Here is a 12760-nt window from a genome sequence, read left to right on the forward strand (position 1 = left end):
GTTGGTATCGGAGCAAGTGTAATTGAAACAAAAATCGACATTCTTATCTCGTATGTATTAGCTCTGACTCTTATTACAAGGTATCGCGCTGTTGAGAAATCAATGATTTGTATGATTTCACGGTATTAATGCTAGGTGAAAATGCTATTACTAAAAGCATCTTTGGTTTTAATTCTGAATTGAGGAGTCCAAATACTGAATGCTTCCAATAAGAATATTAATAAGAATATTACGATTTCATCTTAATTTGCGATACAATCCGATGATAAGGTAGCAACTCGTACTCCTATATTTTTAGAAATAGTTGTGGTATTGAAAGCCTAACCCAATTCCCAATCCGGCCAGTGGATAAGTAGGCTTATAAAAGCTTCCGTATCAAGTGCACGCGCACGCTAAAATTAAAAATAGTCTACTAATTTGTTTTCCGTCTTTCTGTAGTGATGTGGAGTTAAACAAAATATCCCTCTTTATTTCAACTAATTGTAGTCACTTTACAATCCTAAATGATGTACTAGAATCTGTTTTTGATTATTTTTAATCATCATTGAAATTAGGTTTTTTTTTTATTGTAATTAAGAAAATACGTGAAGGCAAGTGTTTTTACTTTACAATAACAAGCATATAATTCAGGGGGGGGGGGGGGTCTTAAGCAAAATACGTGAAGGCAAGTGTTTTTACTTTACAATAACAAGCATATATTTCAGGGGGGGGGGATCTTAAGCAATAGACAACTGGACGAATACCATAGCGTTAACAAAATGATTTATCTGATTAAGGTGATCTTCGATTGAATCTAAAAACAATTCTGCATCTAATCTTCATTTTCGAACGTCATGTTTGAATTTAAATATATGGATGATGATGGAATGAGATGGTACAGCCAAATAAGCGTTTCTTTCATTGTCGATATTTTGTTGATAACAAAGTGTGAATACCGTTATTAATTTTTAATTTAATGAGGTAATTTAATATTTCATGATTTCTTTGGACATAAACATAATCTTGAATATTTATTTTGTGAAATCATAAAACAAACCGGTCGATTATCAAACATTGTATATATTGCACTGTTATAGCAATATCGAGGAATATTAATTTCAATTTGAGTTGTCTTGATTGAAGTGAAAAGTTCAAAAGTTTGACCCGCGAACCTCGTATTGGAAAACGATCGAGCTTTCTTAACGATATCATTAAACGTCGATATCAAACCTTCACATATCGCCATCAACCTATATCTCCCGACAATAAAAACACAGTCTGTGTGTAGGTAAGGCAGTAGGTCGGGGTGTTTAGACACTCGTTGTGTATTGTCATACCGACCGTACGTAATTAACTGGCACATTTAGAGGAGCTTTGTAACAAATGGAATATCTGGCCATTTACTTGATGAGAGCCTCTAGTTCAGCCTCATTGTCTCATCAAACGTCATGGCTAACCCAGGCAATTTGCTTTGATGACTATTGTTTACATTCAATGACAAAAGCATGGATAAATCCAAATCTGCCACTTTTAAGTTGTTTAATGTTTACCCAGTCACATTTTCTTTTTATTTACATCGTTTTTGTAATGATATGCACAGATCGCTTCAATTTATATCTTTTCTCATCCAGTCGTTTACTCATTTCTCTACATGCTTTATTTACATACATGTATGATATCATACTATACCATATATATATACCCATGCTCATGTATACACACATTGTCTCGACGACTGACTTTGTTTGAATCCTAAGGAAATATTTAAAAAAAATAGATGTTTTAATTCAATAAACTTACTTCTACTAACCGAAGTTTTATTTTATTTTACTTAATTGCTGGCATGTCGTTTCTGTGTCAGAAAACAGTTTTCTCTAGCCATGTGGCATGGCAAACGTGACGAATAGCGAAAATTTTTCTCCGATCACTAACTTTATTTGAATATGAAAATATTAAGATTTGCACAGAAGAGCTTTTATTCAGAAGTCTTTTCTATATATTGACTATGCTATCTGGGAACCATTTGACTTTTATTTAGTTGTTTGCTCGGAGAGATCTCTTATTTTCGTGTTGGAAAGCATTTAGTCGTTAATAATGTTAATTGTCACTGATGATTAATACGTACCTTTGTATAAGGACGATCACGACTAGGTACGATACCGATGTAGTGTGTTTGCTTACCTGACATTATCAATGATTCGGTTAGCATTCCATATATGGTAAGGCTAATTATGTCTACATAGATCTAAAAGTATAACTGCCAGTTCCGTCAGTTAGTGCACTTGCGTTGTGTCTCATCGTCAGACGAACAATTTCATTACTCTTCTATACTTTGTCAACAATTCCTGTTTAAAAGAGCAAAATCATTAAGAGTACTTCTGAATGCTATTTGTGTCATTATATGTTTGCTTAGCTAATTCAGCACGTTTAAACTGAAGTTATGTCAATGTTATAATTATATAAAGACCGATGGTATGCTACTACCTAAATAGATATTGAATAAATATACGCACCTTTGTGAAAGAGAAATATTTGAAACTGATGTAAATATCCTTTCATTTAAAGTAAATAAAGAAGAGAATGACCGGTAAAAGAGCACATTAATTTGACGTACACCAGAATCGACGAATCACTAACATTGATTAATATCATTTCATTTAAAGTAGATAAAATGAATATTATCTATACTCTACTACTTCTGTGTTCAAACAGAACAAAATGACCAGTAAAAGAGTGCATTCGACGTAGACAATAATATCAGAATCACCAACATAGATATTAAAAAAGGTTAAGTTAATTATTGTGCTGAAAACCAATTAGGGAAGACGAATGCGTCAGTAGCCAATACAGCGATTACTATCATGAACATGTATCGACACCTTGGAATATGTTACATTCGTCAAACACAAACAGTCGCGTGTTTGTATCCGTAAAGCTTAACAATCACTTAACACCTGTGTATAAAATTCAGCTGCGTATTTAATTAGTATTCATGCACAAAGACATTTTACTTGTTAGCTGTTTACAATTTTACATCTTGTTTTTGTCATATTTGTAATGTCTTTACCGCTTGTTCAATCATACGCCCTTGGAATTCCATAATGGACCGGTCGTGTCTTTGATTAAGAAGAGTCTAAATAAATTCTCATTGTTAAGCTATTTATCTTTAATACGAGATTAAAGTATAACATAGCAATATCAGCAAAGGCAATATATCAATTTCTCCATCATATGATCAGTTTGGTCACATAACCAAGTCTAGGATTTGAATTCTCAATGTGATTGAAAGTTAAGTTTTACCAAACTCAATGTGATTGAAAGTTAAGTTTTACCAAACTCAATGTGATTGAAAGTTAAGTTTTACCAAACTCAATGTTGTTTAAAAGATTTGTTTAGAGTATAATCGATACAGTGCCAAAATATTTTGCCAATGTTTTACATGAAAGTGTTAACCAAGTATCGATTCAAACCGAAGACAAACTATTATCATAATTAGAACATATATAGGCATAAGCATACCTTAGTAAGATGTAAGAAGTAAAACGATCAGACTTAATTTCGGGGAATGGGTCCGAATGACGCCGAAAATCGCCTACTTTACGATGTAATGCTGTCTTTATTCAATATGGCAATAATGGTCAGACTGTTATTAGCAGTTTAATCAAGATGGTGTATCAATGAAGCTGGGCTTTCCGACAGGTATCAAATTCTCTTTAACTGGTATATATGAGATATAGTACTTGGGTTAAGTAAGTATTATTGCTTGTAACACAAACTTTACAAAACAAAAACTAGGCAACCTTGTTTTAAAATTTGTTTTACGTCGGTTAGAATATCGGTAAAGCTGAAAAGATGTCATGGTATTTTTGTATAGGTAAAGGCCATATAGGCAGCTGCAATACAAGTTCAGGCCACAGAGATAACTGCAGTAAATTAGCCCGGTAACAGAGTTAACTGGAATGCAAATCTAAGTTACAAAGACATCCACAACACAAATCTAGTTCACAAAGACATCCGCAATACAATTCTAGGTCACAAAGACATCCGCAATACAAATATAGGTCACAAAGACATCCGCAATAGAAATCTAGGCCACAAAGGCAATCGCAATACAAATATAGGTCACAAAGACATCCGCAATACAATTCTCGATCACAAAGACATCCGCAATACAAATATAGGTCATAAAGACATAAGTTATACAAGTCCTTCCCTCAAACTTCGAATAGCGTCCATCGGGTTGAGACTAACCTCCGGATACAAACACAAGAATGGCCTCCCGCTTTGCGCTCCCTTTGACATTTTAGAAAGTACCATCAGGTTGCGACAAACTTTCTATAGAATAAAATGCAAGAGTAAGAAATTTTGGGTAAGCAGTCTAGGTTACTGGCTTCCAGGTTGAGGCACGCGTCAGGTAGGGATACACAATTACCATCCTTCAGACTTGTGATTCCCCTGTCATGCCTACACGGTTGAGGATGATTTTATTGCACGCAGGAAACCCATAGAGGTGACATTAATGTGTGTTGGGTTTTGATATATTGTCATACCTATCTGATATACCTGACATTCTAATGATAACCGACTATATGGATGTTGTTGGGTCTGTTGTACTCTTCATCATGCATCACAAATCAAGATTTCTTCTTAAACTATGTATATTAAAACATTGTTGATTGAATGTTAGAAATTTATTTTTCACGTGTTGAAATCGACAGATAAAAACATTGATACCAATCCGTCAATCTGTTACGAATTTGTAACATATCCAAATTTTGGGTAACCAAATATTGTTTTAACCATAGAAATGGTTTGAACATAAAAACGAAAAAAAACTTAAAGCATAAACAAATAACAGCATGCAGTCATGAGGGATTGGATCCTGCCTTAGTGGTCAATGTAATAGATATACCACAAAATAGCCCTTTAATTAAATATATAAATGTTTTAACAGAACTACATGAATATAGATATTCAAAACGATTGTTGTTACTATGGGAGCACAAATAGTGACACATATGTGTAAGCAACAAATTATCCTTTTGTTATTACTTAAAATGACCTATATTCTATAGATAAGGAATAAGAAAAATGATGTCAGTAAGATTACGAAGAAGAGTAAATGTTTTAAACTTTTTATAAAGACTAAAATGCGAGCTTCTAAAATACCGATGAATATGAAAATATTACGTTTGTGATTCTTTTCAACAAACATCAAAAGCTCGCTGAAATGATTATTTAAAGTGTACCAGAAAGAATAGAGAATATGTCAGACGTTGCTTATTATGAAACAGTAAAATCAATCAATACCGACATGAAGCCAACTTACACCAGACCATGCCCTACATATATAGTGCTACTATGCGGCTAAACAATTATGTTTGGTAACAGGCCGAAAAACTGCAACAAAACTTTGTCCAACTTCAAAGGGAAGTCACATGAATATTTCATGTCATCTCTCTTATTTTGATCATTTCATCATTGAGGTTTGAAAGGCAATGAGAAATTCAAAAGGACAAACATCATCGTTTTTCAACTATGACCTCTGTCTCTCTACTCTATTCTAACCTTATCCCCCGTTTACATTTTGGCTGTCTATTGATCTTTCTCCCTCCCTCTGTTAATATTTTGACATACTGACCATTAGTTCCCGCTGCAGTTCAGACCACAGACTTGGCCTATGTTTCAAGTCCCTACAATACCGCCTTCACTGACATCTACTGTTTATAAAGTGTTTACACAAAGGCTAAGAGGCCAAAAGTGTCTTAAGAGACCATTAGACTTATGTTACCTGATTTCTTCCACAGATGCAAAGCATTTGTAAAAAGTGTTTTTGGAATGACTGGTAATCAAAGTGTCAGTCTTTTAGGGCACTGAACATCGAACCCGAATTCCAGTACGAGCGACCTTGTCCAGTATTTGGAAAAATGACCTCATCTAGCGGAGTACACTACATTACCTTTTAACCCACGAACATTGTTCTGAATACTGCTCTTAAATAGTACTGTTCAATAATTTTTTATTGTTATGTCCCCGCAATATCATTGATGAATGCGGTTGATTATAGTATTCTCATATTCGTACTGCCATGTCCATCATGTTACGTTACGTTTCGATTTCATAAAAAGGCGGGGATTTTTGTGTCTTACATTTCGATTGAATATTGTTGTATTTAATCAGCCCTATTGTTGGAATTGATGATGGTGTACAAACATTCAAATTGAATGTTGATGTATTTAATGTCCGATTATTGCCATCAATGATGGCTTTACAAACTTTCTGCATTACATATGTGACATTCGTTCGATAAGTATCTCCGGTAGACATGCCTAGTTAATCCCCAATGGGCTTGTCCTACACCCCGCTAGAGAGTAGCGATCGTTAATGAGTTGTGTGTGCGTCCTACACTCGAGCACCAATTAACACGTGTCATAACAATCAGTACTGTCAACAATCATTGTTATAACCTGTCAACAAGCATTATTGAGCACGCGCGAGCACGTGCATTTATTAGTGTCCTGCTGGGATAGACAAACTTACCTGTTGTAATCCTGTATGTTTCGTTTATTAACATCAAATATATCGATCTATTGACATTTACTCGACGTTTAAGCACTAATGTGATAGCACCACTAGTAATTGAAATCCAATTCTGACTGATATTCACTCGCTATAGATTAGTTTCGTTATAATTAAAAACTACTACGGGCACCAATGGCCTTTTGGCATGAGAAACAATACATCCACGATTGAGTTAGTTCATTGTGACTTTTTGACAGCTAATTATAAGAATCCTTCAACTAAAACTGGTGCATGGTTTTCCTTATTCAAACCAAAATGCATTTGTTCGTTCTTTATTCAAGACTATCTTCCATTGAACAAGTGAAACATTTTTCAAGGTACATCTTCATGTCATTTTAAGCCTTAGACATCACCCTATCCAAATAAGGAATATAGTAGAAATTTAAGCCTATATACTTTCAACTTCATTTTCTTTTCTTTTTCATTTATATTATTGTTCTTTACATGTCGAGTCTGAATTAAGGTGTTATGTAGTTATCATAGTTGTCTTGATTTCGAGGAGGGTTGTGGTTCAAATAGAGAATATATAACGAAGGTAGCTCCGATGTTTTGGCGAGCTATCAACAAAATTCCTTTATCTCTAATGAGTTATGTACCCGTGGGTATACCCCAGATGAGAATGCTGTTTCTCGACACTGTTTTAGCCACACATGTTTCACACAGTATATTAATATGAATCCCCCAGTTTTCCTGCACGTCAATTCGCAATACATTCTGTAGGGCACAGCTAATAAATAATTAGTCATGATTGACGGGTCTGATAATTTTAGATAGGGTAATACGCCCTTCGCGGGTGTTCAGCCAAGAATCTGTGTTTACCTAACAACATTCCTCCGCTTTTATTAGATTGTTAAATTATTAAGCTTGATATTCTTATTTCTGTAAGCTTTAATTTTATTTTGATAGTAAATAAATATTCATGCTATCTCTAAGAAATCACAGAGGCAGTATGTTGCGAACAAGATCAGTATACCTTTTAAAGTCACATGGAGAATAGCACCGAATTACCTTAATCAAATCAAGATCATCTTGACCTGCTTTAATTTTGAGCAATTTATCATGGACATTTATTCTTTGTTTATGTATTTGATTAATTGTAAATTACAAATTATTGTTTGTTCTGGCACCGGAGAAAATATGAAGGAATTCTAATCTACTAAAGTTTAGTTTTTCATCACTAAATCATTACTTACATGTATATCATGACTAGTTACTCGGTTTCTATTTCAGTATTTACTGATTGTTGATATTAAAACTGTATTCACCAAACATTGGTTTATTCCATGCCCAGGTAGTGGCGACGATATCTCTTCATGAAGAATTCACTATTGGTTATTGATTCTTGTTTTAATCACTGTAATACAGTCATGACTTGTTCCATATGTGAATGAGTTTGTTTAGTGTTTGTTTAGTTCACTAAAGTATTCTTTAGTTGTCATTATTTCTGTATAATTTATCAAACCTTTGTATGTTGCAGGACTAGGCAGTGACGACGAGGTTTCCTTAGTGGAGGAGTTATTTGAACTAAGTAACTATAATCCTCTGATTCGGCCCGTGGAAAACGTATCCCAGTCTCTCATCGTCAAGTTCAGTCTTGCTCTTAGTCAGATTATCACTGTGGTAAGTGGAAAAAAATCAGTTGGATGGTTTATTGAATTCACCGTCACATTAACAGCCTCCTATGTGTGCAACATGTTGCGGTATTTGAATGTCTGTATGTTTTGGGAGGCTGCAGTATATTCGTGTTGTGTCTCCTTGTAATATTGAAACTCCTGTCATTTCAAAGTGTTGGAATACTGTGAATATAGATATTTTCGTTGGTATTTTTGCTTTCATACTTTTCACACTGAAAACCTATAACGTTGGTGCAGTTATTTATATGTCAAGATGATTGGCACTTGTTGTTATGTTTGCGCGTAGATAAATTCGCAGATCGAAATAAGATTAAAATTCCAAGCTGAAAAATCCTATTTTTGCAATACCTGCCATTAATATTGTTAATCGATGACAGAAATTACGTGTGGATAAGAATAGAAGGAAAATATAAACATTGCTTATACACTAGTATTAAGTGTAGCCACGATATAACATATTTACTGAATTATAAATCAGGTTAATTCTACTATTCTGCGTGCATGTGTTATGGAATCCAAGAAAATATTTGTAACTTCAAAGAAAGAAAAGTGATGTTTTAATGAATAGCACTGTAGGATTCTTCATAATATTAACATAAAGAATTTATTTATAATTTAGATCTGACTCAAGCCCATTCGCTGTCCTTGATCATCCTGAACGTCTTGAAATTCAAGTAGCCATGACTACTCATTATTTATTGAGAAGTGTGAAAGCATTTCGATTCATAACTAATACTTTGGTTGTGTAATGAATGACGATTTATAGGTATAAGTGTCTTGAAAATAAATAACCTTAAGGTATCGGTTGCCTCAAAATGTCAGTTCCACCTTCTTCAGAAGATATCTTCATCAAATTAGACTCAATTTCACTTGAACCGAAAGTGAACAGCTGCATTCACTCTACATAAAATACTTCCTATTAGTTCTATCAATCGTCTGTTCCAGTACCTTACAGGTAATGGTGACGGTCATAATGGATTTTATTGGTCGGCTCTCACCGATACGCGCCTGTTTCTGATTTCCGCACGTGAATCTTAGTACATGTGGGTCACGTGCAGTAGGTCGGAACATGATGCTATATCCATGTTTACATCTGTATCGATATGTCGGGGCTTAAAGTGCAGGTGAAATCGCTTCTTAAGTGGTTTAATTATGAGTAAAGGATCTATGGAAGTTAATGATATTGGATTACACTTTAAAGGGAAATGGATTTGTTTTAATTATGTCTAGTGTATAGATATAGAAACGAACATCACTTGTAATAACGATGATAGGGACTTCTCCGTGGAGAATGCATCATGCATGAACCTTTTAATTAGGTACAGCGGTATGCCATCTTGAGCAGTCCTTTTCATTGGAAGGTATTAATATCATGGTTAATCAATTAATATATATAATGAAACTAATCATTAATGAAGCCAGTCTTTTGATATATCTGGAACTCTTTCTAAAAGGCATCCAATTCCAAATACTCTGAATATGCTAAATGTAATAGATAAAACAATATACATATCAAATATCGAATAAATAATCCACTCACTGGACGAAGGGACAGACAGTCTACACGATAAAACATATAAAAATATCTGATGTTCCACATTATTGGCATTTGACACAATTACCAGTTTAATATTCTCTCCCTTTTAGTTTACAAGAAGGATGTTGCCTTACTCTAAGCGTGACGAGACCTACATCAGTCAATTGACTGTTAGTCTTAATTTGACCAGGAGAAACAGCGATCGTGTAGAATTCCCATTCTGTTAGAGCCTCAAAAGTTCTATTGATTTACACAGTTAAAATGTAGTTGTGTTAATGGCTTGAGCTAAGGATAACAAATGTATAGTAGGTGAGGCTAGTATCGAGAAAGGTTTGGGACACGACCAGACTCTATCGGGGGTTTAATAAATATCTTTATACAGCACATGTAATGAACTTGGTGACTTGTGTTGAATCAAGGAAGATATCGACAAGCAAACAAATACAGCTACTTCCGGTAACAACATTACAGCAGCCATGAGGATGTTGTTAGTGTTGTGTACATATCTAGGTTCCGGTTTATGTCCGGAAGTTGTTGGTGTTTTGTAAACCTGAGGGTTTTGGTTTTGATTTCTATCCGGAAGTTGTTAGTGTTTTGTGCTTGTCAAGTTTCCCGTTTTGCATTTGGAAATTGCTAGTGTATTGTACACCTGAAGGTTCCGGTTTCTATCCGGAAGTTGTTAGTGTTAGTTGTTAGTGTTGTTTACACACTCAGGTTCCGCTTATAAATATTTGTTAAATTCACGATCGATTTTCTTCGTTCATACATAAAAATATTTGACGCTTAGCAGAATATAGAAGACCATCGATAAATTAAATATGCTGTCATCTGAAAGGGGTAACAATTAAATATTTTTAAGAAACATGCTACAAAGAGAAAATTACCTTTGTCCTGGGGACAAGCATCTTTGTCATCGATGACAAACAAATAAAGGTCAAGGAAGTGTTTTATGGTAGAGTTTGATAGTGTGGACGAAGCATAAAAAGAAACAAGTCATAACCAAAATAAAACAGATTACTCTAGTTTTCCTTAGCTATCTGAATCTTTAGACATATACGTATCTTTATAACGTGAACTAGACCACCACACAAATTGTAACAAGGAACGTAATTGATGTTTATTGCGATGATAAATTTCAGACTTGATGAATGGTCGTTCGCCATAATGGAGTAATACATGTACCTTTACAAATGGTTTGCAATGGTCTGTTCGCAGACGCTTTATATCAATATGCCGCGCCCAGACAAATTGTATTTATAAACAAATACACGGATGATGCTAGTACAGAAAACTCTATCAATTTAGAGCTTCTTTGCATAGCAGTGTGTGTCTGTTTATGTGCACTGTTGATAGGAGATGATGGAGTATGGGACTGACTACTTTATGGCATCCATATTATGATGACTGACTGTACCGCTGGTGTTTGGCAGGCTCTCTTGGTCACTTCTTCGCGGAACGATTTATCACTTAAAACCAACATTATTCTCGCGATCAAGATTAAGTTCGCGAATATTTTTCTCCACTCATGAACAAATATCTTGCTCAACTTTATTGATTTGAATATATTTCTTTTATACGCGAAATTAAATCTCCGCAATAAAAATTGCGGGGTGTGCTGCCCGGTATTTGTGTTGGTATGCTTCAGTGAGATTACACTATAAAATGGACAGGATTTCCACTATTGAAATTAGACACAGCACGAACATACCACAGCCTCCCAAAATATACAGACATTTACATAAACCAACTGTATGTAGAACTTTAATGAAATAGCCATCCAATCAGCCTAAAAAAAGGCTAAATGTAGTAGCCGTGTCACAGTATATGCGTACTGTCATTACTGCTTTAATTATTTTGCAGAATTGCGGTATGAATTGGGTCTACGCAATGTAGAATGTATTGTAATACCAGTATTATTTGTAGGACTCATCATTGCAAAACAATCTTCGTTCACTAATCGTTAAACCCTGTCAAACTTCAATACCTTACTCAACTGATGGGGTATCGTTACAAAACAAACCACCAGTAATGATATATAATGTCTGTACTCCACACTTTCAATCCGCGGCGTCAATATGTTGAACAGACAATAACAATGCACTTCAAATCGCTATCTAAAACAATATGGTGACTTGACGTGTACTACATAAAGTCTTGACTGTCCATGCTAAGGATCATGTGTGTGAATTAGGCGTATTCATTTACTGTGGTATAATAGAAGATATCTACTTCTGATTTGCCCGAGTTTAGATGTTTTTAAAAAAAAAATTTCATTTTCATTCCAGGATGAGAAGAACCAAATAATGAAGACTAACGTCTGGCTTCAACTGGTAAGGTGTTTCAGTACTTTAGTTATACGTAACGTTGTTTCCGGGTTGATAACTTTCGTTGTAGATTAGGTGATAAGATAGAAATTAAACTGATTATTTACATATCGCTATGAAAGCATGAAAGTTAAAACTGTATTATAGTAATGTATCGATATCTGTACCCATATCTTCACTGAATAATAACAGTAAATGTTTTCTACTTGAATTATTTTATTTTGATATTTATTTTCTATTTATTTCCATTGATCCTTTTTATTCATTTTTGTTTATAGCGTCACACATCTGTGTTTTAATAGTTGTATTTATTCGGTAAAAGCTTGACGTTACTTTTTTCAGTACTGGTACGATTATCAGTTGAAGTGGAATCCTGCAGACTTTGGCGACATAACCAGCATACGTATCCATCCGGAGAAGGCTTGGAGGCCCGATATCGTTCTCTTTAACAAGTGGGTATAAAATATATAAATGAATAAAAGAGAAATTTTAATATATGAGTAAAGCTTAAATGTAATGGGAGATGAAGTATAGTCCGACTTCTGTATGAGAACGCTAATGCATGGTCAAGTTTTGAAGAATAAAAAATCTTTTTTTTGAACCTATTTACACAAAAACAAGTGAATGAATATTCTACTCCTCCCTCTCTCAAGTTATCTTTTAGGACGACATTAAATTGCCATGCATTCCCTTTATGCACATAG

The 12760-nt window shown here is 34.4% G+C and overlaps 1 protein-coding gene across 2 annotated transcripts in view; it reads left to right on the forward strand.

The window, feature by feature from the left end:
- The window catches only part of LOC138333551 (acetylcholine receptor subunit beta-like 1), a 74637-nt gene that overhangs the window by 51891 nt on the left and 9986 nt on the right, over positions 1-12760 (forward strand). For both annotated transcript variants that reach the window (XM_069282002.1, XM_069282003.1), the window contains exons 2-4: positions 8039-8181; positions 12018-12062; positions 12399-12508. In XM_069282002.1, the coding sequence (XP_069138103.1) occupies positions 8039-8181; positions 12018-12062; positions 12399-12508 (298 nt within the window). The remainder of the gene's footprint in view (positions 1-8038; positions 8182-12017; positions 12063-12398; positions 12509-12760) is intronic.

This window comes from Argopecten irradians, chromosome 10 (assembly GCF_041381155.1).
Source record: "Argopecten irradians isolate NY chromosome 10, Ai_NY, whole genome shotgun sequence".
NCBI lineage: Eukaryota > Metazoa > Mollusca > Bivalvia > Pectinida > Pectinidae > Argopecten > Argopecten irradians.